This window comes from Actinia tenebrosa, unplaced genomic scaffold (assembly GCF_029948245.1).
Source record: "Actinia tenebrosa isolate PJP-AT-01 unplaced genomic scaffold, QUT_ActTen_1.0 PGA_scaffold15__27_contigs__length_11533743, whole genome shotgun sequence".
Taxonomy (NCBI): domain Eukaryota; kingdom Metazoa; phylum Cnidaria; class Anthozoa; order Actiniaria; family Actiniidae; genus Actinia; species Actinia tenebrosa.
In genome coordinates this window covers 6,188,225-6,211,503 of record NW_028292575.1, presented here as the reverse complement: position 1 = coordinate 6,211,503, position 23,279 = coordinate 6,188,225, and the positions used below count along the sequence as shown (strand labels likewise).

Genomic DNA, 23,279 nt, shown 5'->3' with positions numbered 1-23,279 from the left:
CTGATTAGTTTTTGATCACTGATTGTCGAGTATTCTAGCCTCGTCCCCAGGCTACTGTCTTCGCTGTTCGGCATGACGTCACGCATATCCGTCAGAGACGAGAATCTAGTGGTCTGTCGTCAATTAGTCTCCCCCACACAGCCGATTTCAGTGAGGAGAAAGCGTTGTGTGACGACACTCAAAGCGGCTGTGGGGGAGGCTAATGGTCAATACGTACACAATGTGAAGGGGGATGTTTTTCAACAGAATCAACGACTGAAAAACAGTTTTGTGAAGTAAAAAATAGACCGCGGAAGAGGATATTCCTTCCAGTTGCCCATCTTGTTCGAATCTAGGGAACATGGGTGAATTCATATTTTTGAATAATTTGGCCCATCCCTACATACAAAAACAAGCTTTTTCTTTGTTATCTGAGATGCAAGTCAAATACATTCGACTATCCCACCCCTCCCTGATAAATTTCTTAAATTTGTCGTCACTCGTTACGTAATCATAGTACGTAGGATAATACAGACCGGAGAAGAGACCGGTAGCTTTTGACAGAAAGATAAGAAATTTAAGATTTTCTCGAAAACAGACATTCACTTTTGAGCACACAGTTCTTAAAACATTACGTAGCTATCGAATTAAGATCAATCAAATTGCTCTTAGTTGATTTGGTAGCGTTCTTTCTACGGAAGTAAAATCTTCATGGAAAGAATTTTCGCTTGAGCTTATTTCAAATCCAACAGAAATTTCGTTCTCAAAAACATGAGTGGCAACCAAGAAAACGAAACAGAGACTAAGTCCAGCAAGTGTAGCTGTTTGAGTAAGATAAGCAGCTTTATAACGAACTCTTTGGAGGGATTTTTCCATTGGTAAGTTTGAAAAAACTATAATCTTTATGCAGCGATTGAAACGACTCTGTGTGTACGCCATCATAACAAACCAAAGGTACTAGGTCGATTTTTCGTTTTATTTTCAATTTTTATATCCAACTTCCTTTTTCTTTCATTCATAAGTTTATATAAATTTAACGTTTCAGGCCTGTAGAATCTTCCTGTTAATGATATATATATATATATATATTTTTTTTTTGTTGTGGGACACGCATCTTAATTTTTTGACGTACTTATAATATAAGCTTGTTTCAAGACGTCGCTCAAATTTTTTCGTTCCCCAAAAGTGTAAACAGATCAAAAGATACAGGTTTTAAACTGTCCTTGGACAAATACAAGGTTTTAAAATAACAGATTTCTTGATTTGGCGTTATGTAAGTTATTTGTTATGTTGCTATGCAAGATAATAATTGAGAACGGTTTAAAATTTCTTTCAAATCATGCAAAGTGCAATTAGGAATATGCAAATTCCCGATATCTTTTAGCCTTGTACATGTGTTGATTAATTCGCTTCAAAATCTCTTTTGAATTTATTTTATTCGCATTCTGGGGAATGCTTTTATAAAGCTTTAATTCTATGCGAGAAAAGAGACTATAATATTTAATACTATCAAAATTTTATTGAATATTTATTATATTACGTAATATATTTTCATGCCCTTAGTAAATTTGTTACGTTTACTCAAGTGCTTCATATTTTTTAATAATATAACAGAGTATATATCACCCCAAGACATCAATTAATTACCTCCGTTCGATGAACTGATGAAAGCCTCTCATATTCAGTACTCAAGTGCTTTGTCAATATTCAGAAGCAGAACAACAAATTTACAAGTTTAGTTTCGGAAATGAAGGAGTGATAATATAATGACGTCATGTATAATCCTGATCCGACTTATTTAATTTGTTCTTGACATATATGTATCGAAAAAACAACAAACAGATGGCTTGGGGGTGTCAGGTGCAGGATTAACTTCCCACCTTGATCTGCTCCTGGATAAGTGCCTTTATTATATACATATACACTCAACAAAATTACTCAATTCTGATTGGACAACAGGAGTACAATAAAATCCCAAATTGTACTCCGTAGAGCCCCAATTAAATTACTTAATTTTGTTGAGTGTATCATAAACAAAATCACTCAATCTTCTCATATAATTCAGAATTTATAGATCGTACTTGTGATGTTTTGAAAGTTTCAAATTGGACATGCCTAAATTAAAGGCTCAACCAATTTTAAAAACATTTAAAACATTCCTCGCACCTATAAATTCCGAATTGTATTCAAGGTGGTGCGATTTCTTATACTAATCATGATCCTCTGGCTTGGGAGAATGAGCATTACCCCTGCATGTTTGACCTAAAATAAGTTTTAATTTTTTTTTGTCAGGCTTGGTGTAAAAGTTGGAAGACATCCATGGAAGACAATAATTATTGCTGTGATCTTGAGCGCAGCTTGCGGTGCTGGGATGCTAAAATTTGAGCAAGAAAACAGAGGTGATAGACTATGGGTTCCACAGGACTCACTGGCCAAAAAACACCAAAACTGGGTTAACGAGAAGTTTCCTTCTTCAGCTCTTTTTTCTATTGTGATGTTAACAGCTCCAGATGTGCTTACTCCAGATGTATTTCAACAGGTATAATCCATATGCAATGGGTAATTCTTTGCATACAGCCTATGGAGGAGCCAGGGGTATACTCCTGACTTATATATTAATTACTTTTAAGCTAATAAGATGATGAATATTCTATTTTTCTTAATGATAGTTTTTATTTTATTTTAAAGTTATGTTTCCTTTGCTTGCGTGTTACATTATACCCTGTATACCAGAGGGGCTTGTCCTTCGTAGGAGAGAGCGACAAGAGAACGAAAAAAAGAGTTGCTTCACTCCTAGCTCAAATACATGTACTAATGTTGCTTTGCTCCCCCAAAACAAGGAACTGAATTACAGTCAATTCGCCCACGGACCAATTCGCCCATGCCAATTCCCCCACATATAAAATCATCAAGCTTGCGTTTGCCAACTCGCCAAGGTTAAAATCACTTTAAGAAATATCTAACCGTATATTAAGACTACATTAAAGTAGTACGTGATTTACCAAACTTATTACTTGACACTTAAGCTCAAGACTTCAGGACTTCCATTTATGTAAAAAAACAACAACAACCGATTCAAGATGCAATATTTTGTAAAAAACCAACTAGGCGGCATACCATATCACTGGTTTACAGGTACCGGTTTATAAGTTGTTTTGTGAATTATGGTGTATAAAAAGTTCGAATTTTGAAATCTTCAGAGCTTATGTGACAAGCAATAAGTTTGGTAAATCACGTACTACTTTAATGTAGTCTTAATATACGGTTAGATATTTCTTAAAGCTTATTTTAACGTTCGCGAGTTGGCAAAAGCATGTTCCATGATTTTATATGTGGGCGAATTGGTCCGTGGGCGAATTGACTTGTTACTCAAGGAACTTCTGGCACTGTCATTCCTCAAAAGCACGGCACCTCTGGCACCCAGGGTAGTAATGTCATTGTGACCATGTTGAAGATATTTAACAAAAGAATACTCATTAAGCATCATTTGCTAATGCCACCAACATAGCTGCCATGTCTTTGTCATTTAACACTCTTGGAAATAGTTAAATCCATCAATATATGGGATGTGAACTACAAGTAATTTAATGAGCTTCCTCTGATCTGTCTCACCCCAGTCATAGTAGAATTTAATTTAAAAACTATCTACATCTGTCAGGGTAAATTATTTACAGCCACCTGTCAACAGTGTTTTTATTATGAACCAATGACTATGAACATGTTAAACCTAAATTCCTGTCTACAACTAATTGCAAGAAGGTTGTCAGAATAGAACATTAGTAATTTAATGAGAAAGGAATACATTAAAAGACAAAAGAAAAAGTTCAGCTTCAGTGATCTTCTTTCGTTTTTTAATATAATTCCTTTCCCACTAAATCACTAATGTTCTATTTTTGTATGACAACGTTCTTGCAAGTAGGTGTATACCACAGCCTTTTTACAATATTCTAATGCTCCTGTGTATAATTTTAGTATTAATTTGCTGTCTGTTAACATTTCCTCTTTTTCTTCTATTACAACTTATCTGCAGGCTTTAGAAATTGATACACAGTTGAAACACATAAACAATGGAACTGCTAATGAGTTTGAAAACTTATGCTTCAAGTGAGTACATAAACTGGAAAAAGATATTTACCTATATATAGTTCAAATATTAACGGATTGAAACAAACAAAAACTGAACATTTATATCCAATAACTAACTTTTATGTTTCCTTTCAAGAAATGGTCCATTTTGTTCTGTTTCCAACATACTGGAGCTATGGTCATTCAATTCAACAGTCATCAAGAGTCTTACTAGAAATGATATCTTACAGAAGATCAATGAACCTAACTTGAGAAGGTAAGATTAGACTTAGTCTTAGATTAGTCTTTTCTTTAAGAGAAATTCCTCAAATAAAGGGATAGGCCAAGCAGACTTTTCTGACTCAAATTTGATACCAGTCCCAGAAACAAAAAACAAACCCCAGAAATGATACTGCGGCAAGTGTACTACCGCTATGCCAACTATGATCCAAACAGTTTAAGTATAACTTTAAAGAAAATTTAGGGTTTGGTCATGTTATAGAAAACGCTTTAAATTTCCAAGAAACTGGCAAAAATGAAATGCAGTGTTTCCTCTATTAAGCCTTCAGCCTCTAATAAGACCCCCTTATAATAAGTCTCCAGTCTGAGGTGCCAAAAACTGAATAACCCCCCACCCTCTAATGAGCCCCCATCCCCAAGCAACGTTGTGGTCCTTTTCGCTTGGCAGACCTTTGTCATTTTCTTTCACATGTTGAGATTAAAGATAATATGAGTTTCCGAAGATCAGGAAAATTGATTAAGTGCCCCCCCTCCCCCTCCCAATTCTGATAAGGCACCATTCCAAAAGCACTATAAAGGAAAAAGCTCTGAGGTTGGTTAATAGAGGAACATGCATTTTATCAAAAAAATCGACATGAATCTTATTCATTTCCATTCATTTCATTTTTTCCTCATATTTTCTTTCATCAAGCCCTGTGACTGGCCGAAAGATCGTCATAACGCAGTTTTTGGGAGAAGTTACACGTTCTTCTGTTGATGATAAGATAACTGCTGCCGGAGCCATTAAATCTACATATGGACTGAAGAAAGATAAGGAGGTAGAGTATGAATCATAATGTCATATAATTATATACTAAGTAGATAGCTTTGAATTTGCACCATGTTTTCCGGTCCAATTGTTCATGTAAACGGCTGTAATAAAAATCATAGAGCTTTTAGTTGTAACAAATTTGCGCTGTCTAACTGACCATAAAAATCGCTAAAATAAAGCAAAAAGATTTCCTTAATGATTTGAACTTCATTGAAACCAAGAGGAGCAGAGAAGGAGTGTGTAATTTGCGCCATTTTAATTCACACTGTTATAACGAACAGATAAAGGTTTTCCTTTTTTTTTTCTCTTCAAGACTAGCTATACTAGACCAGTTACTTTCTTTTCGTACGTTGTTTGACGATTATCTTGTTTTCCGGAAAGGGGAAATCAGTGAAAAATTCTATAAAATTATTAAAAAGAGAAATCGGAAAAATCTCCAAATGATAGGCAAAGTGAAATGCAAGGAAACGATGAAAACGTGTTTAATGTTTTACGGAAAGAAGAAACGCGATGGATAAAGGCTCAATTAACAGTAAGTGAGTAAGGCCCCTTCCACAGATTCGCCCGGACTAGTGTGGACGGTAGGCCTAACCGAATAAATATAAATTCGGATTCAAATTTATCCGGCATAGTGTGGACAGGGGCCTAAGACGATGGAAATTTTTTAAAATGAAAAGTTGTTACTTTGCCCTTAACGTTCTGCATTTACGCAACTACTTGCCATTACATGTATTTTGAGAATTCTTTCTTCATTCTCCGGTAATGCTTGAACGGAAACGTATTTGGTATTTCGCCCAAAAAAATAGCTTGAGGAAAAGATGTCACTGATGAATAAATGTACAGAACAAAGGTCTTAAACCATTAACTACTTGTAGTCTAAGGAGAATGTTTTCTTTATTTTTCGGTAATGCGCAAAAGGAAACGTATTCTCAACAGTTTTAGAATGGGAAAACACTGCTTCAAATATCAGAGGTCTAGCTCTAGAGGAAAATGATGTATGCCGCCACAATGAATCTACAGCACAAAGGTCTTAAAACCAGGTCTCGAGTGAGTAGCGATTTATACCTTAACTGCAGCTTTTACTGAAACTCTCAAGTACAGTGCCAACAACATAACCGTGAAGCTTTAGTAATATTAAATAGCACAATTTCCTGAAAATTCCTTTGTTTTCTATTGTTTAACTAGCACTATTTTGTACTATTTAGTAATTAGTATTATTATTATTATTATTAGTAGTAGTAGTAGTAGTAGTAGTAGTAGTAGTATTTCACGGATTAAGAGAGAATTCTTTTCGTATTCAAGCGTTCTACTATTTTCTTGAAGAAAGGCTAAAATCTTGTTATTCAGAAAGTTTAACTTGTTTGGAAGTGGAGATGACCAATGAAAGTGGAATCAAAGTGTTGTAACCCAAAGCAAAAATTTGAATCGAAAATGAGGTTTAGGCCTTCATTTGCTTATTTCCCATACATTTTCTATAAAAAAGCCTGACAAAGCTATATTCTAATACAAATGCAACAAAACATCTTTGTACAATTGAAAATACCGCTCCAAACAAGTATTTTATCATATTATATCAGTTTCTAACTGTTAAAAAAAGGTTTTGAGTGTTAACCCAAAACGAAAATTGGGATCAAAACTCCTACGAAGGTCTAGTTTTTGGCGCTTTTTGCCATTATTGCCCGTTATTGAAAATAATTTCCTCTTAATTGTTTGCACTCTAAGTAGATGAAAATAGTTGTTTGGTGGTAAATGAGGATAACTGTAAAACAACGTCAATTAATGGTATTTCGTGCAGTAATATATAGACACGGAAATGGCTTCCATCTTCCGGCTTTTAACGTTTTGTGTTTTTGTATTGGGGAAATTCAAAAGAATTTAGAAAATTACTCTAATTAGATTGCATATACATAGAGTTTTCAATATATTTGTTAGATATGTATCTACATAGCTATAATAACTATTTTAATTATTTATATATTTATGTATTTATCTATACTTATTTTATATTACTTCTAACTTTTTTTAACTTTTTAACCTATTTTCATATTTATTTAATACTTTATTTGTTTAGTTTTATTATGTTAGGGCATCTTTAAAAATCGCTTTTGTGAAAGAGCTTACCTCAGTAAAGATTGTCATCATCAAGTATTTTCAACGAAACAAAAAGAATTGAAGTTGGCTGACGTATGTGTCCCACGCAAGGAGTAACTGAAAAACCAAGTCCAATTAATTTCATTTCAAAAACACTCGAAAGTAAGCCTTGAAACAAGAACAATTAATAACCCTTCATTTTCCTTCCTGCTTTCATTTACTATCCGTGCACGAAACGATTTAGTCTCCTTCGTAGCCAAAACAATTGGGCTACAACAAAAACTTCTGGCAGCTTCTTGAGAAATATAAGTTTTCTACGAATGGACTCATTAAGACAAGAACTTTTAGCTAATCTTAACAGACGTGACATTTTCATTTCCTTCGGTGGAAGAAAAAATGAAGCAAAAATATTCAATCGAAAAGTATTCAATAAGCAGTTTAGGGATTGATAAAGATTTGAATATAGTGTGCCTTTCGTACCTTTCTTAGTGTTATGAAGCAAAATTCTAGATTTCGACAACGAGCCATATGTCGGCTCATTTTTAGACAAATTCATAACTTTGTTCCTAAAATAATCGACAGATCATTTATTACCGGCTTAGAGCTAGTCAATGCACCATTAATATCTGATGGTTAATTGAATTTCAATAATATTTACCATTCTTAGCCACGACATATACCAACACGTCCGTGTTAATCGAAACTTAGGACCAACGTAGTGATATGGCATATGAAATATCGAGGTTTTTTCGTACCGCGCAATTAAACCAGCCTCAAATCGGGAAATGTGTGTGTGGGCGGATACTTCCAAGATTTAGAAACGAAATGAGAAATTTGCTCCACTTGATAAATTAATAATTAAATAATTCCAATGCAAAACCAATTCAAAGGTTTGTAAGGCCCTGGCTAAACGAGGAAACATGTTTCCCGCGCGCATGTTCCCCGATGATTCCAAGTTTAGCCACATGCGAAACATTGCTACGTGCAACAAATTTTGCTTCCAAGACGCAAAACATTTCATGCTTCCAAGACGCATGGAAACAATGTTTCCCAATGTTTCCCGTTTAGCCACGAAAGTCAACATTCTAAAAGTTCGTTACTTAGCAACGCTAGCTCTATCTTGAAAGTGCGCATGCGCTAACCGATATTGAGTAAACATGTTTCCCAATGTTTCCTGACAGTTTTGCCACGTGCCACGTTTGGAAACATTTAAGAAAACATAGTTCTGGAAGCATGTTTCCTCGTTTAGCCAGGGCCTAAAGGCCGAAAAACATTTTCAATTGTTTGAGAAGCGGTGATCTTGGGTTTTTTATGCAAATGAGTCAACTTGTATATACATCTATGATGCATGTTGCATGTTGCATGTGTTGCATTTTGCATGCTGCATGTTGCATGTCGTATGTTGTATGTTGCATGCTGCATGTTGCATGTTGTATGCTGCATGTTGCATGTCGTATGTTGTATGTTGCATGTTGCATGTTGTATGCTGCATGTTGTATGTTGCATGTTGCATGTTGTATGTTGCATGTTGCATGTTGTATGTTGCATGTTGCATGTTGTTTCCCAAGCTTCAAATGTATCATATTCATATTTAAATAATAGACAAGAAAAAGATTTGTTGTCCAAAGTTCTAATTGTTTCTGGTGGAGGTGTTTGCGAACATTTGGACATTGAAATGCGTCACAACTTAAAAGCTCTGTAATAATAATATGATAATCATATATAAATATATAGTAAGTCCAACAAGCCCACATTTCATGTTTTTATAAGTTGACAACGGTTTGTCTTGTCTTGGTTTTACCGTTTTATTCAGGGTGAGGAAGCCACCTCGAATTGGGAAAAAGAAGTTGGTAAAATTCTCGATGACTGGCCGTCATCCAGTGCTACAGCCTACTATTTCACACAATACAGGTGAGACGTAGATGAGCTGGCTATGTTGGTTTGATATCACCAGCATCATTATGATATTATTATTTTCATTGTCACCATGATGATGATGATGATGATGATGATGATGATGATGGTGGTGATGATGGTGATGATGCTGATGATGATGATTATGATTATGATGACGATGGTGATGATGCTGCTGCTGATGATGATGGTGGTGATGATGGTGATGATGATGATGCTGCTGCTGCTGCTGATGATGGTGATGATGCTGATGATGATGGTGATGATGCTGATGATGATGATGATGGTGGTGATGATGCTGCTGCTGTTGCTGATGATGATGATGGTGATGATGATGATGCTGCTGATGATGATGATGATGGTGGTGATGATGATGATGGTGGTGGTGATGATGCTGATGATGATGATGGTGATGATGCTGATGATGATGATGATGATGATGGTGATGACGACCAAGTGAATACTTAAGAAGGAAACTAGTGACCGCTAGTTATTATCAGACCTTATCATCATGTGCATTATCATGCTACAACCAACACCTTCACAGCACAATTATCATCATCACCATCACCACAACTATCACCATCATCAACATTAACATTATCCTTATCCCCTTCACCATCACTATCAATCCTCCCTTCCCCAAAATAGCTTATCGTATTCTTTTGCGGGGTAGGCAAGGGAATTCATTGTCTTATTTGTTGTGGTATAGTTTTCGTGATGCGGCTGGAAGCGCCATTCAAGGTGACGTGGTACTCTTATCAACTGGCTACCTCTTGATTATCATATACGTGTCATTTATGCTTGGCAACCTCACAAGACTAAGACTCAAGGTATGATAGGACTCCAAGGAAAGAGATTTAGTCAAAGGATTATCGATCATACATGTAGATGGTATAATGCTGGAATCCCATGCCATTCACACAAACACCATGCTAGTCACTCCAAGATGGATGAAAAAATCGGTTCGAGTTGGTGTCGCAGTGCATTTTGGGGCATTCAGTGGACATATTTCCAAGATGGCGTCTATTTTGTTTTTACTTAAACATATTTTGTCGTTACATTAAGCCCAAGAGCGTAACGCTCATCGAGGGGGTCTATGTCGTAATTATATTACAAATATATAGTTATGTGGACGAAAGAAAAATAAAATATATACATATAGGAACAAAAACTATAAAGGAACGATTACTATAGTGTAAGTAATATAGGTGGCGTAAATTTAAATTAAGGTATACCAGTTATTTTGTTCCCTAAGAAGTCCCAAAATGCACTGCCATGGCCAACTCGACCCAGTTCTCCCCTCAACCTTGGAATGGCTAATATGGTGTTTGTGTGAGTGGCTCTCACGCCCCCTCGATCATAGCCACAGGAATCCCAATTCTAACCAAGGAATCCCAAGTAGAGCTGCCTGCTATTTATTCAACATCTTGCCCTGTACCTCCTGTATCTCAACTAACTAATACACCTTATTTCATTGTTACCAGATCTGGCTGGCTATATTAGGTGTAGTGGGTGTGGGTATGGCCATAGGTGTATCATTTGGTTTATCATATGTGTGACTATCTCAACTAACTAATACAACTTATTTCATTGTTACCAGATCTGGCTGGCTATATTAGGTGTAGTGGGCGTGGGCATGGCGATAGGTGTATCATTTGGTTTATCTAGTGCTTTTGGGGAGATGTATGGACCTGTCCACTCAACTCTACCCTTTTTACTGCTTGGTAAGTAGGAATTGAATAAGCAGCGATGCGCATTCAGACGCAATATACCTTTTAACTGATACCGTGGCCACCTTTGATGTAATCTATTGCAACATTTGAAGAAGAATTTAAGTCATTATGCCCACTACTTTTGGTCAAGAGAATATGAAATAAGAGAAGAAATCCCCGCGCCCCATCATGAGCACTCTTTGATGCTATTTTTAGAATCTTTGATGCTATTGTTAGAATCATTCTTTTGATCGTTTGATTTTTCTGCATGCGCAAACTGCGCACGCTCTACGCTGCTTGTTCATGCTTTCTTGTCTTTTTAAATAACGTGATGAGAAAACAGCAAAGAACTCGCGCAGTATGCGCGTGCAGAAAAACAAAAAATAGCAAATATCATTCTAAAAATAGCACCAAAAGGTGCCTGTGATGCTTACGAGCATGAATACCATGAATAATTCGTTTTGGTGCATTGATGCTAACTCTAACAAAAAGTATTCACAGGGGAACATTATACCCGCATGTTTTGAGCATTGATAAGTATAACAAAATTAGGGTGGGTTGTTGCAATTGATGGGTTGCAAGCATTCCCAAGAGAGTTAAAAGACAAAAACGTGGCGGCCATTGTGGTACCGTTAACAATGGATGCTAATGAGAAATCTTTTGTTACATGGTACCAACATGGCCGCGATGACGTAACGTGCAAACGAATAATTCAGTGCGTGTTAAACTTTCTTAATTTTTACTTCTGTTTTCAATGTTTGTCAGGTATTGGTGTAGATGATATGTTTGTCATAGTCCAGGCATGGAGTAATCTCTCTCTCGATAAACACAAGAATCTGGCTATCGAAGAACGCGTTGGTCAGGCATTGAAACACGCTGTACGTACCTTTTAAACTAGACTTGAATACATACACACCGTAAAATTCCGAATATATAGGGGCCAATATTATTTTTCAAAGGGACTTTTTATTTGGGGGGGGGGGGGGGGGGGCTTATATTTGGATGGGGCCTATATTCGGAGGGGCTTATAATCTTTTTGTGATACCAGAAGATTTGTGGTAACATTTTTATTTTTCTAAATGGAAATTTGAAAACGCAAACCAAGGGAGCACATTAAAATTTTGTTTGTGTAAGGAAAGTCGTTGTTCTTGGTTGATCTATCTAGCGCGCGCAATCCATCTTGTGACAGGCGTTCCTCGTAGTGTTTTGGTTTCGGCCGATCCGAATGGCTTACGATCGTGTAAGGAAGGGAATGACGAGTGTAATAGGAGGGGAGTGAAACAGTGGAAATTTTATCGTCCTATGCTCGTAGCAGATTGCTATGCACACAGACGGTTGCTATGCACATTGATGGCTGGATTACACAATCAATATTTTAACGTGCTCCCTTGTCGAAACTTGAAGTAAGCTGAATTTATGAATTTACATAACATGAGCGTATGAGTTTATGTTCATGATGACTGTCGAGTCACTCGTTTGAATGTTTTTGAAATCGTTAATTTGAAATTTGAATTTTACTACAGAATAATCACTAGTTTATTTTCCGTATCTAATGGGGAAGCTATCAAAACTACGGAGGCATATTTAGTTTACAAGACCGAGTGTAACAAAAAAGGGATAAAGCCATGTGATCAGGCAAACTTTTCAACAGTAGGATTATTCTTGATTATGTTCACCAGTTCGTGAGCCGATTTTTTCCTGTTCCGACGCCGGCGAATGAATGTATTGTCGATCCTCATATATATTTTTGATACGGTGATAAAAACACCGCTTGCGCCCTTTCTCAACTCCTTTAAAATATATCTAATTAAAGATAATTTTCCGCTTCCAGCTATTCCACTAATAAACACACTAAAACCTTTTTCTACGATATTAAAAACTTTGTTTTGCTCTTCGCTCAAGGACGCCATTTTGTTTGTTTTCATCTGTTTGACGTTACACGTCATTTTTTTGAATTTGTCGCGTAATCCGTTTCTATAGATACTGCTACCAGCATAGAGCAAAAAATATTTTCATTTTGGATTGTTTGATTGGCTGAAAAGGGTCACGTGGTTTACAGTTTCACTCCCCTCCTTTTTTACTCGTCGCTCCGCTCCTCGCAAGATATTCGTCGGTTTTCGGAGTAATTCGCTAGCCCGACTAAAGCAAGGAACGCCTGCCATGAAGTGTAGCGCGCGGTAAACAAGAACTACAAGGAACGCCTGCTATATCTTAGATTACTGGCGATAAAATCGAAGATAAACCAACACAATCAAAATTTTAACGTGCTCCCTTGCGCAAACACACAACAACATAACTTTATTTGAAATACAACGTCATCCGGTTATATCCAATCAGCGCACGAGATCATAAATGCTTATCCAATAGAAATGTTCATACACGGCACGGAACGGCACTTTCTAAGTTTGAAATTTTCAAAGTCATACGAAATTTGCTCTATAGTTTGCACTATTTTTTTTAACGAAGCTTTTTTTTAACCTCCAGCTCGAAATGTCTATAGTATGAGGAGTTCATACGGCCGTTGAACGTATTTATTTTATAAAAGGGGTCTTATGATTATATTATATACCGTGATCTTTACTAAATGACAAAAAATAATTCAATATTTAGCCTATGAATTCTTTGCGGGTATCATAAAACAGGTCTTATTAATGTGATAATGTTTTTAAATTTTCAGGGTTGTTCCATCACTATTACGTCTTTGACTGATTTCTTGGCGTTCATGATTGGCGCAACTACGGTGAGTAAAATACAGCACGGAGAGAAACTTTTGTTTCTCTTGTTTCGCGCTATTTTTCAGAACATGAGCAGTTACCCGCGCAATCTTGTGCTGATTTTGGAATCTTCCGAGCATGCGCAAGATGATGTTTTATCTGGCGTCCAACGCTTTAGTCATAGAGCCAGCCCGTACCGTTCGGAACGAGTTACGAGATTGGATTAAAAAACAATAGATTGGTCATCCAAACAATAGCACTAAACCTAACTTTACAAAAGCGATACTTTACTTAGGGAGCAATGAAAATCCAGCTTTCGAGCGGAACTGGATTACTATAGTCATAAGCAAACTCAAAAATATTTAGGCCTATGTCATAATGAAACCAGTAAATGACCGCTTTTGTGTAGGGCAATTGCTCCAACAGGACTGACCTGGAAGGTCTTTGGTTCTATGCCTGTTAGCGACTGATTTTCTTCTGATTTCTTTCCACTTAGTGACGAATGATAAATAATTTTTATACGTACTTCCTAGCTAAAAAATAGATTTCGCAGCAGTAATTTCTCAATATTACCACTCTTTTCATTGCTACACGCTGAACGAGACAACAGTCGCGACAGGGAAATTGGGCAATACACTTCCGTCAATCAAATAAATTGGTCGGTATCTATATATTCTTTGATTGGCAGCAGTGTATTGCCCTATTTCCCTGTTGAGACTGTTTTCTCGATCAGCGCCTAAAAAGAGTGGTAAACCAATGTGACTAAACTATCATTTTTTTTTTGTCCGTTTTAGGTTCTTCCTGCTTTGAAGTCTTTTTGCATTTTTGCTGGGATAGGTAAGAAGCACTATGTTATATTTTACAACTATGACTTCCCATACATGTCTCTTGCGCATGCCCCAGTCAAGCCACTCATGCGCACTTGGTCATAGTTTGGTTTGGTTTAGTGTCATGCGTTATTTTTTTATTTTATCTCTACGTCTTTTTATTTGACTCGTCAATTTTGCTATGATTTCAGGAATTCTTGCAGATTTTGCCATACAGTCTACATTCTTCACTGCTTGTCTTGCCCTTGATGCTAAAAGGTAATGTATTGCACCGCTAATCCTATCATTCAGTCCCATCTCTCCCATTTCGACTGTCCATCTATCCATCCTTCATTCCGTCCGTCCGTTCTTCCGTCCCTCCGTCCTGCGTCCGTCGATTTATCCAACTCAGTTTTAAATTCCATTCTCACATCCCATTTTTCCATCTATCCATCCCCGCCGATCCATCTCTCCTTATCCCATTCATTCATCCTGCATTTAGTAATCCATCCACACGACACACCTGATGTCATCTAATGAAGAAACTGGTTGACAGACAGACAGACAGACAGACAGACAGTCAGTCATGTAGACAGTTAGACAGACAGTCATTAATCATCCTATTATATTTCATTCCAGACAAGAGGGCATGCGCGATAGCTGCTGCTGTTGTATCAAACTCTCATCAGACTACACCGAATCAGAATGCGGTAGTAAAGACAGACTGAAAGATTTCTTTGCTCGATTCTATGCCAAAGTTGTTCTTTCTCTTCCAGGAAAGGTAAGACTGGTATATAATGCCTATGTATGTATATTAGTCCCTAGGGTTTGCAGTACTTCATTGTAATACGTATTAGTACCAAAGGCTTTATAGTATTAACTGTAATACACTTATAGTGAGTCATTAAACTGATGATGGACAATGGATATCGTCCGAAAAATCTTACTCAAAAAACCTCTAGTCATTCTTTTCGTATGTAAGACTGCCAGTAGCCTGGTTAGAAATAAAACAAATGATTTAGTTACAAGAACATTCGAGCAAAGATCTCCTTCGTACGTATGAGTGCCCATCTCTTTAGTGCCCTCCTTTCTTAACCAATCACGACATGGTCAACACACACGGTCCAATCATAATGATTGGATGTAGTAAGCCATTTGAGAATCATGGTACGCTCTTGTTTCGTATGAGTAAAAAGCAAAGTAGCATGTTAGCTTTTTGCCGTATGCGTTACCATAACCGAAACCAATTGCTGTGATTTGAAGATCGCACGATAAATATAGAATGTTTTTAATGTTACACGTTTGCTTCCTAATCATACGGGAAGCGCTCTCAAAATCTTCATTGTGCGCAAAATGGCGGATTATAGACTGACTTCATAACTCGTTTTCGCTCTTTCGTCTATGCGGATTATTGTAAAACATTTTATTTTTGCCTCCCTTTTTCAGATAGTTGTAATGGTTATCACAGGAACGCTGTTCGGCTTTAATCTCTACGGTACTTTAATGTTGCGTCAGTACTTTGATCAGATCTGGTTCTTCCCTCCAGACTCTATGGCCTACAAGTTTACCATTGCAAATAATAGGGTAAGAGGAAACGAGTGAAAAACTTCTGCGCATGCTCTAAATCCGTATGCAAATTAGACAAAACGTCTTCATGCTATTGTACAAAAATATGTTAATTTGGCTTTCAAACATGCCTGATAAATTGGACTTCACAAAATACGAAAACGTAGTGTCCATGCTTGAAACTTAAGACTAATTCTTTCATATTGTGTTTGTTAATACAGTATCTTGGTCTGACAAAAGTATACTCTCGAACTTTTTTGTATACTCGGAGAAAACAAACATTTATTTTCACACTCAAACTCTCCTAAATTCTTAGAAAACGTGCTGAAATGCACGGATGCGCAAACGTTTTTCTCTAGTGTCGGGTAAGAGAGCATATTGACATTTTGTCAGCGCATGCGCTCGTCAAGTAGAATAATAAAGCGGTTAATTTGTTATGCGCATGCGTAGTAGAGTTGTATTGACAGTTTTCAAAGCCGCCATGTTGGATGGATCTAACAAAAGATTCTTCATTCGTCTTTTGCTATATCATCCAACATGGCCGTCGTGTCTTTTGTTATTTCGTTCTCTTTGATTGAAAACCAGCAATTATCCTCTGTTGTATTCATTCACCAGGCAAACTTTTGTGAACATTCCACGAGTTGTATCACTGGATACATGTAATTCTAGCACGTACTTCCCATGCACCAGTCTCAACTTTTATATCCTATGATTTTGAACCCAACAACGACTTCGCAATCGAGTGCATATGGCAATATATACTTACGTTCTTTCTTCTTCTCCCGCCAGTATTTCCCAGTAGACGGGGACTCAGCTGCGATATACACAGGTACATTGATTGCACATATGACTGGCTGTATTGGAATTTCGATCTAGACCCTTGTTGCAACTCCCAGAGCACGAGGGGACAAGACAATTAATTTGAATTCTCAGTACAGCAAAAGTTGTGGTTTGGCCCACTGAATCGAGGAATATCCCGCCTGGGTTTTGTACCATAATCTTCTACGAGTTCGTTATCTTAAAAACTTCGCAAGATTATGGGGTTTATTTGGCTATCAAAAGAAGCTTTAAAAAGGTTTCTGGAAGAACTAGTATCAAAAAATAGTGTTTACAGGAAATGGAGAGTTAAACTGAAGAGACGGCTCAATGCGTACTATGACTTTGTGGTGATCGGGAACTGTAGTATTTATCAAATGACAAAGAGAACTATTGATTTAAAGCTGTGGTAACGCTCAAAAATCCAACAAAGTAATTAACATGGATTTGAGCAGCGCACAGCCTCTTTCATTTTCTGTTCCATTTATATACAGCTATTTCAAAAAAGGTTGAATATTGAATACTGCATACTGAATAGTGCATCCAAGACCAAAGTGCATTGTGGGTCTTGTTAATTTGAAATAAAAAGTAAATAAACAGCAATTAATTCTCTACATGTAGTTAGTATATTGTTTCAGATGGAATACACTGAAAATAGAATAAATGATTATTATTAATCCTACTCTAGACAGTGTCACTATGACCCACAATGCACTTCGGTCTTGGAATTCAGTATGCAGTATTCAGTATTCAACTTTTTTTGAAATAGCTGTATATTTTTGTCGTTGTTATACTAAATTCTTACAATTTTCTCTTAGGGAAACTCGATTACTTCAAAGATCAGGGCAAGCTTCACAATGTGCACCTAGTAGTTGCTGCAGATGAGTATGTTGTGGGTACTTCTATGGTCAGTTGGTATGATGAGTACATCGCCTGGGCTATTAACAACAAACCAGCCGCAGCTTTTGATGGTAAGAACCTTGGCGGAAGAAAGATTGGATTAATGTTATGGCGCTCTTCGCTGTGGTCCTTCTCCTCTATTTCTCTTTGCTTATGGACAGCTCTTTCACGCAACGAAATAGTATTTAGCTGGTTATGTTTTTCGGGGGGGGGGGGGGGGGGGACAAGAAAACCTGGAGCAGAAGCCTGGACTTGTGTTACTCACTGTAGTAAGTGAGTAACGAGATCCGAGAGTTGAGAGTCTACCTCACCCTTGATTGATTTGATAATTTATAACTTATTCTTTAAATGATTTTTTTGTTCATATTCAGCGGACAACCATATAACGAACGAGACGCTGTTTTATTCGTGGTTGTTTGAGTATCTGAACGGCCAGGGAAAAACCTTCTTGACTAATGTGGTGTTCATGAACACAACCAATGGAAAGAGAATATCGGTAGGTGACATCAATACAAGAGTACAAACCTTATTTTCATTTAACAATGAAATACTCACTTTCTGAGATGATCGTGATCTAAGTCAGGGCATGTCTAACTCACAGATCCAACCTTGATGCAAACTCTGGGCTAATCGAAGTCAGCTAGAAAGAATTAGAAAGTATTCGTCTACACACGATTAAACCTCTTAACCTCAGGCGCAATGTTTTCCCATTTCAGACCACGTGTCATTCCCTAGAGTATTATTTCTTTGTTTGACGGTTGTATGTGCATGAGAAGACACATGAATATTTGTACAACTCAAACAAAGAATCTTATTCAAAAGAATGACACGTGGTCTGAAATGGAAAAACATTACGCCCAAGGTAAGATGCGTCTTTTCATAAACGCTTATGATGTCCAAACGTTTTGAATTAATGCTACAGAATGCGCGCATAAACTTCAAGCACAAAGACATGGATTCAACTCAGACCGAAGTAAAAGCCATGGAACAGTTGAGGGACAAAATCAAGAAAATCTACTCAGACGAGATGTTGGTTTTCAACTATGGCCAGCGCTATATTAGCTGGGAAACTAACAAGGTGATTATAAACAATACTAAATGTGTGCTGATAAGGCAGGAACTGTGTTTAAAACCAGTTGGCGATGTGGTCACAGTGCGAACGTATGTATGTGTTTGATAACCCCGGAAAAACGCTTGCGCATGCGTGCACTTCAGCACGTTTTCTAAAGGCCGGTTTAGACGGTACGATTTTCGCCTACAACTATTGTATACAACACGCTCGCGCCATCCTACAACTCGAGTCGTAGCGTGTAAATCAAGCCTACAACTCGCCTACGACAGACGCGAGCGTGTTGTATACGATAGTTGTAGGCGAAAATCGTACCGTCTAAACCGGCCTTAAGAATTTTGAAGAGTTTGAGTGAGAAAATAAGCGTTCGTTTTCTCCACGTATACAAAATTGTTCTTATTTTAGATACTATTATATTGTAATCGTAATGAAGATTATAAAAAATATTTTTGATTTTCTTTGCTGAAGATCATTATGGAGGAACTGATCCGTAACGTTGCCCTGGCCTTGCTCGCAGTGCTCATCGTTACTGTAGTAGTCATCGCCAACTTGTGGACGTCCCTGATGGTGCTTATCTGTGTTGCCTTAACTCTGGTAAGTCGATCATTTTTCTCAATTCACCTTTTCGGCGCTAGCCGTCACGTGGTATAAATCGTGTTGGATTGTGTTACGGTCACCAAAAAGTTCGGACATCGTTCTCAGATTCTCATACAAATTCACTGACTTTAAAGAGAAAATATAGGTAGATTTCTTTAGTTAGCTCTCTTAACAGCAATTAAGAAAAGCTTTTACTTAATTTTACTTGTATTTAGAGAACTAACTAAACAAACCAAGTAAATAGTTCATTTAAAGTCAGTACATTCGTACCGAAATCCGAGAACAATGTCCGAACTTCTTGGTGACCGTAACACAATCCAACTCAATTTATTCCATGTGACGGCTAGCGACGAAAAGATGAATTTACTTCTGTAAATTTTCACGCCAAAACTTATTAGCTTCTATGAAATGCGAGCATTTGAAATTTCATAAAAATCAAACGTCCCGAAACTTATAGGTTTTGCTTTCATCATAGGTCAATTTATGTGGACTGATGCACTTCTGGGGACTTACCATCGATACAGTAACTACCGTGCTGATGGTCTTAGCTGTTGGCCTAGCAGTCGATTATGCGTCCCATATCGGGCATACCTTCATGGTCACTGCTGGCACAAGACAAGGTTAGTAGTCCATTATGCCTGGACCAACTTTTCTCAGTAGCTAACACGCCTCAGAAATAAAAGAAAAATGAGTGATCATGTTTTGCTAATCGCTACCACAATCACAACAAATTAACCACAACCACAAGCATAGTACCCCTACCACCACTAACACCCCCACCAACACTACAACGACCGAGTACCACCTCCGCATCCTACTACCTTCACTGCCGTCACCACTATCACCAGCAAAAACAACAATGATACTAATAACTCTTTATTGAGTTACAGACAAAGTCATTGTTTTTCAATATAGCTCTTTAAAATCAAAAAATACTTAGAACAATAATTAAAGCTTAAGCAAAACCATCAATTTCCACCAACAGAACGAGCCTTCATCACACTACGTGACATGGGTCCTGCTGTTTGGAATGGTGGTTTCAGTACCTTCCTTGCGTTCATACTACTAGCCGTCTCGAATTCGTATGTCTTCAAGTCGTTTTTCAAGGTAACGAAGAAAAAAAATTATGGTGCTTTCTTCTCTCCAAGTCATGATCGATTGGATCTTTGCTGTTCTACCACAGTCACGTGATCTTTATATTCATAGTCACTTGACATCCAAAATGATTTTTTTCTTCTCCAAGGTGTTCTTTGGAGTAGTTCTCTATGGCATGTTTCATGGTCTGTGCTTCCTTCCCGTCATCCTCTCAGCCATTGGTCCAGCTCCTTATGATTCAGCGCGTCATCACGAACTACACGAAAAGCGGATCTCTACATCCCAGTCCCCAGTCCACCCCATTAACTCGGCCGAGGATAACCGTGGGTTTGAAATGAATGACAAACCCAAAAGTGCTGGGCAAAGAAGCGTGAATAAAACTGCTAACGGACAAGGAGAGCATTACATACCTCCCCCTGACTACCAAGGTAACATGAATAGAACTTGATTAGTTAATCTGATGTAGCATTTTGTAGACATTTTGCACAATCACGTGATAGCAGCCATCTTGGAGGACAGACAAATTTTAAAATCTTATAGCGAGAGAATATTATTCTTTGCAGTCATTCCTAAGACAGTCAGTAAACGAAGACATGGCAGCCATGTTGGTGGTATAGTCAATGGAAGCTATTGAATAAACTTTTGTTTAAATACAACCAACATGGCCGCGGTGACGTCGCGGTGACTCGATATGAAAACGAAGAATTAAATTACAACTTGTGAAAAATTTAAATAATTCTGTCGTCTAACATGGCTCGGTATAGTTATTTATAAAATAACTGCTATAAATCTCGCGTTCTGATTGGTTGTGAGCGCGTGCTTTATGAGAGCACATAGCACGCGCGCGCACTTTCAGTTGCGTCATTCCTATCTAAAATAACGGTTATTGTATTTTGTATTTTATAAAAGAAATAAAAGACTTGCTTACTGTGCTGTGTGAAATTATAACGCACTTGGGGATTGGCAGAACACTCGAGAAGTGTCCAGAAGCTCTCTGTTACGCGTCGTTCTTTTCCTAACACTTCTCTCGTGTTCTGCCAACCCCCGCGTGCTTTATAAATGCACACAGCACGCGCGCGCGTTTTCTATTTCTTCAATATTCCCTGCATGCCCAATATGTTTTGACTAATTTGCACACGGATTTAGAGCATTTGCAGACTTTTTTCACTGACGTGTCACAGGTTGCTGCAAAGTGAAATATAATTAAACCAACCACGCCCTATTTCTATTGTCTGATGTAGTATTTCAATTTCGATGGAAAACCTGTCCCGGGTTTTAAATTCAACATTGAGACCGGGGGAGAAAACTCAAGATCCGGGACAGGTTTTCCATCGAAATTGAAATACTACATCAGACAATAGAAATAGGGCGTGGTTGGCTCTTAAACCAATTAATCTTTATTTAAAACATAATCACGATAAAATGTAAATTGTTTACTAAACTCATAAAATTGACTTGTTGAAATCCATAAATACGGGCGAGTTGCCATTTGATAAATTATTCGTTCCATTTTATGATTAAAAGCTTTTTGCTTCCTGGTTAGAAATGAATTTTCTTTTTAATTTGCCAAAAATTCAATAACTAATACTGTTAAACTATAATGATCCATGTTAAATTTGGAAAACCTGTAACAATAAACAGTTAATTTTAAATAACGTTAACTTACGGCTTGCCAATTAAAAATGTCTAAAAGGATGTTCTGATTATTTAATCTAACAACTGTATGAATAAAAGTTTTAAACTCCTTCCGTCTCTTGTTTAATCCTTCGTTATTAACCGCCCAAGTAATAATATCTCCTTCTAATCGTAGTTAATAGTCTAATGTTTATTAACTATGATTTACCTAAGAAAAATATAGCAAGATATAAAATATATGCAGTGGCGGATCCAGGGGAGGGGTGCAGAGGGTGCGCACCCCTTCCTGGTTCGACTTTGTCCCCTGCTTCAAATATTTAACCAATACATAATTATGTTTTTTCCCTTTGTTTCTAAGGGGTGCACCCCTCCCTGGGTTAACTGTGTGCTGCACCCCTCCCTGGACAAATTCCTGGATCCGCCCGTGATATAATAAAACTAGCGTTAAGGTTTCTCCTCGAAACTCTTTTCTGAATCTGCAAATCTGCGTAATACTTGAATAACCAAAGCGCGACCAAAGCCATTTTGTGCTTCCTTCACTTTCCCCGCGAAAGTAGGAGTTTAGCACGAAACACCAGGGAAGTGCAGTGATCGTGACAGTGCAGTCTCTGAGCATTTTGATTGGTTAAAGATTGATCGCCCGCGCTTTGATTTATTGATCTAATATCTCGATTTATTTCTGTTATTGTTTAAACCAGATGTTGCAGTTGAGGACATTCTGAAAGCATCTTAAGGGCAGAAGGCGTGACACTTAATCAAGAATAATGCGTGACACACATTCACTTAATGATATGGAAAGGGTATATCATTTTAATTCGTACACTCACACTTAAAAAAAAGTTTTCTTTAGGACCAGAGACACAGAAAACTCAATCGTTTCTTATTTATTTATTTTATTTATTAGATTTTCTAGAAATTTTCTTATTGTTACGAGAGTGCGGAAACTCCAGGCTTGAGCTTCCTATGTTGTAATGTATAGAGGTGTTTGTTGGTAGACCTACCCACGATACGATGTGGGGCAAAACATGATTTTATTTTGCCTTTGGAAAAATCTTTTGTCTTCAGCAGAAAAAAAAAAATTTCGTTCCTGTCCTATGACATGGTCATAATCAAACTACTGCATAGCAATGGATTGAATGTATGCTTGAATTTTTTAAATATTTATAATTGCGATACAATGCACATATTTATTAGTCATCAAATTTTCATTTATAAGAGTTTATGACGAAATTAAAATTCACATCAATAAAAAGAGCTTGAAAGCGA

At 37.3% G+C, this 23,279-nt stretch overlaps 1 protein-coding gene across 1 annotated transcript; it reads left to right on the top strand.

The window, feature by feature from the left end:
- The first annotated feature begins 514 nt into the window (after positions 1–514).
- Positions 515–23,279, top strand: LOC116308372 (patched domain-containing protein 3). The gene is made up of 23 exons (XM_031718778.2): positions 515–857; positions 2,272–2,518; positions 4,010–4,083; positions 4,202–4,321; positions 4,976–5,102; positions 9,000–9,097; positions 9,813–9,933; positions 10,704–10,827; positions 11,581–11,693; positions 13,493–13,555; positions 14,324–14,366; positions 14,548–14,614; positions 14,975–15,116; positions 15,782–15,919; positions 16,691–16,730; positions 17,536–17,688; positions 17,989–18,113; positions 18,540–18,695; positions 19,155–19,280; positions 19,759–19,903; positions 20,269–20,390; positions 20,527–20,806; positions 22,712–23,279. The coding sequence occupies exons 1-23, from the start codon at positions 751–753 to the stop codon at positions 22,744–22,746; spliced, it is 2,766 nt and encodes a 921-aa protein (XP_031574638.2). The 5' UTR covers positions 515–750; the 3' UTR covers positions 22,747–23,279.

Bases quoted from the DNA above. Each gene is read 5' to 3' on its own strand.
- LOC116308372 (XM_031718778.2), top strand. From the start codon at position 751: ATGAGTGGCAACCAAGAAAACGAAACAGAGACTAAGTCCAGCAAGTGT. The intron at 15,920-16,690 runs GTAAGAGGAAAC...TTCTCCCGCCAG, and splicing joins TTACCATTGCAAATAATAGG to TATTTCCCAGTAGACGGGGA. The intron at 19,281-19,758 runs GTAAGTCGATCA...CTTTCATCATAG, and splicing joins TCTGTGTTGCCTTAACTCTG to GTCAATTTATGTGGACTGAT.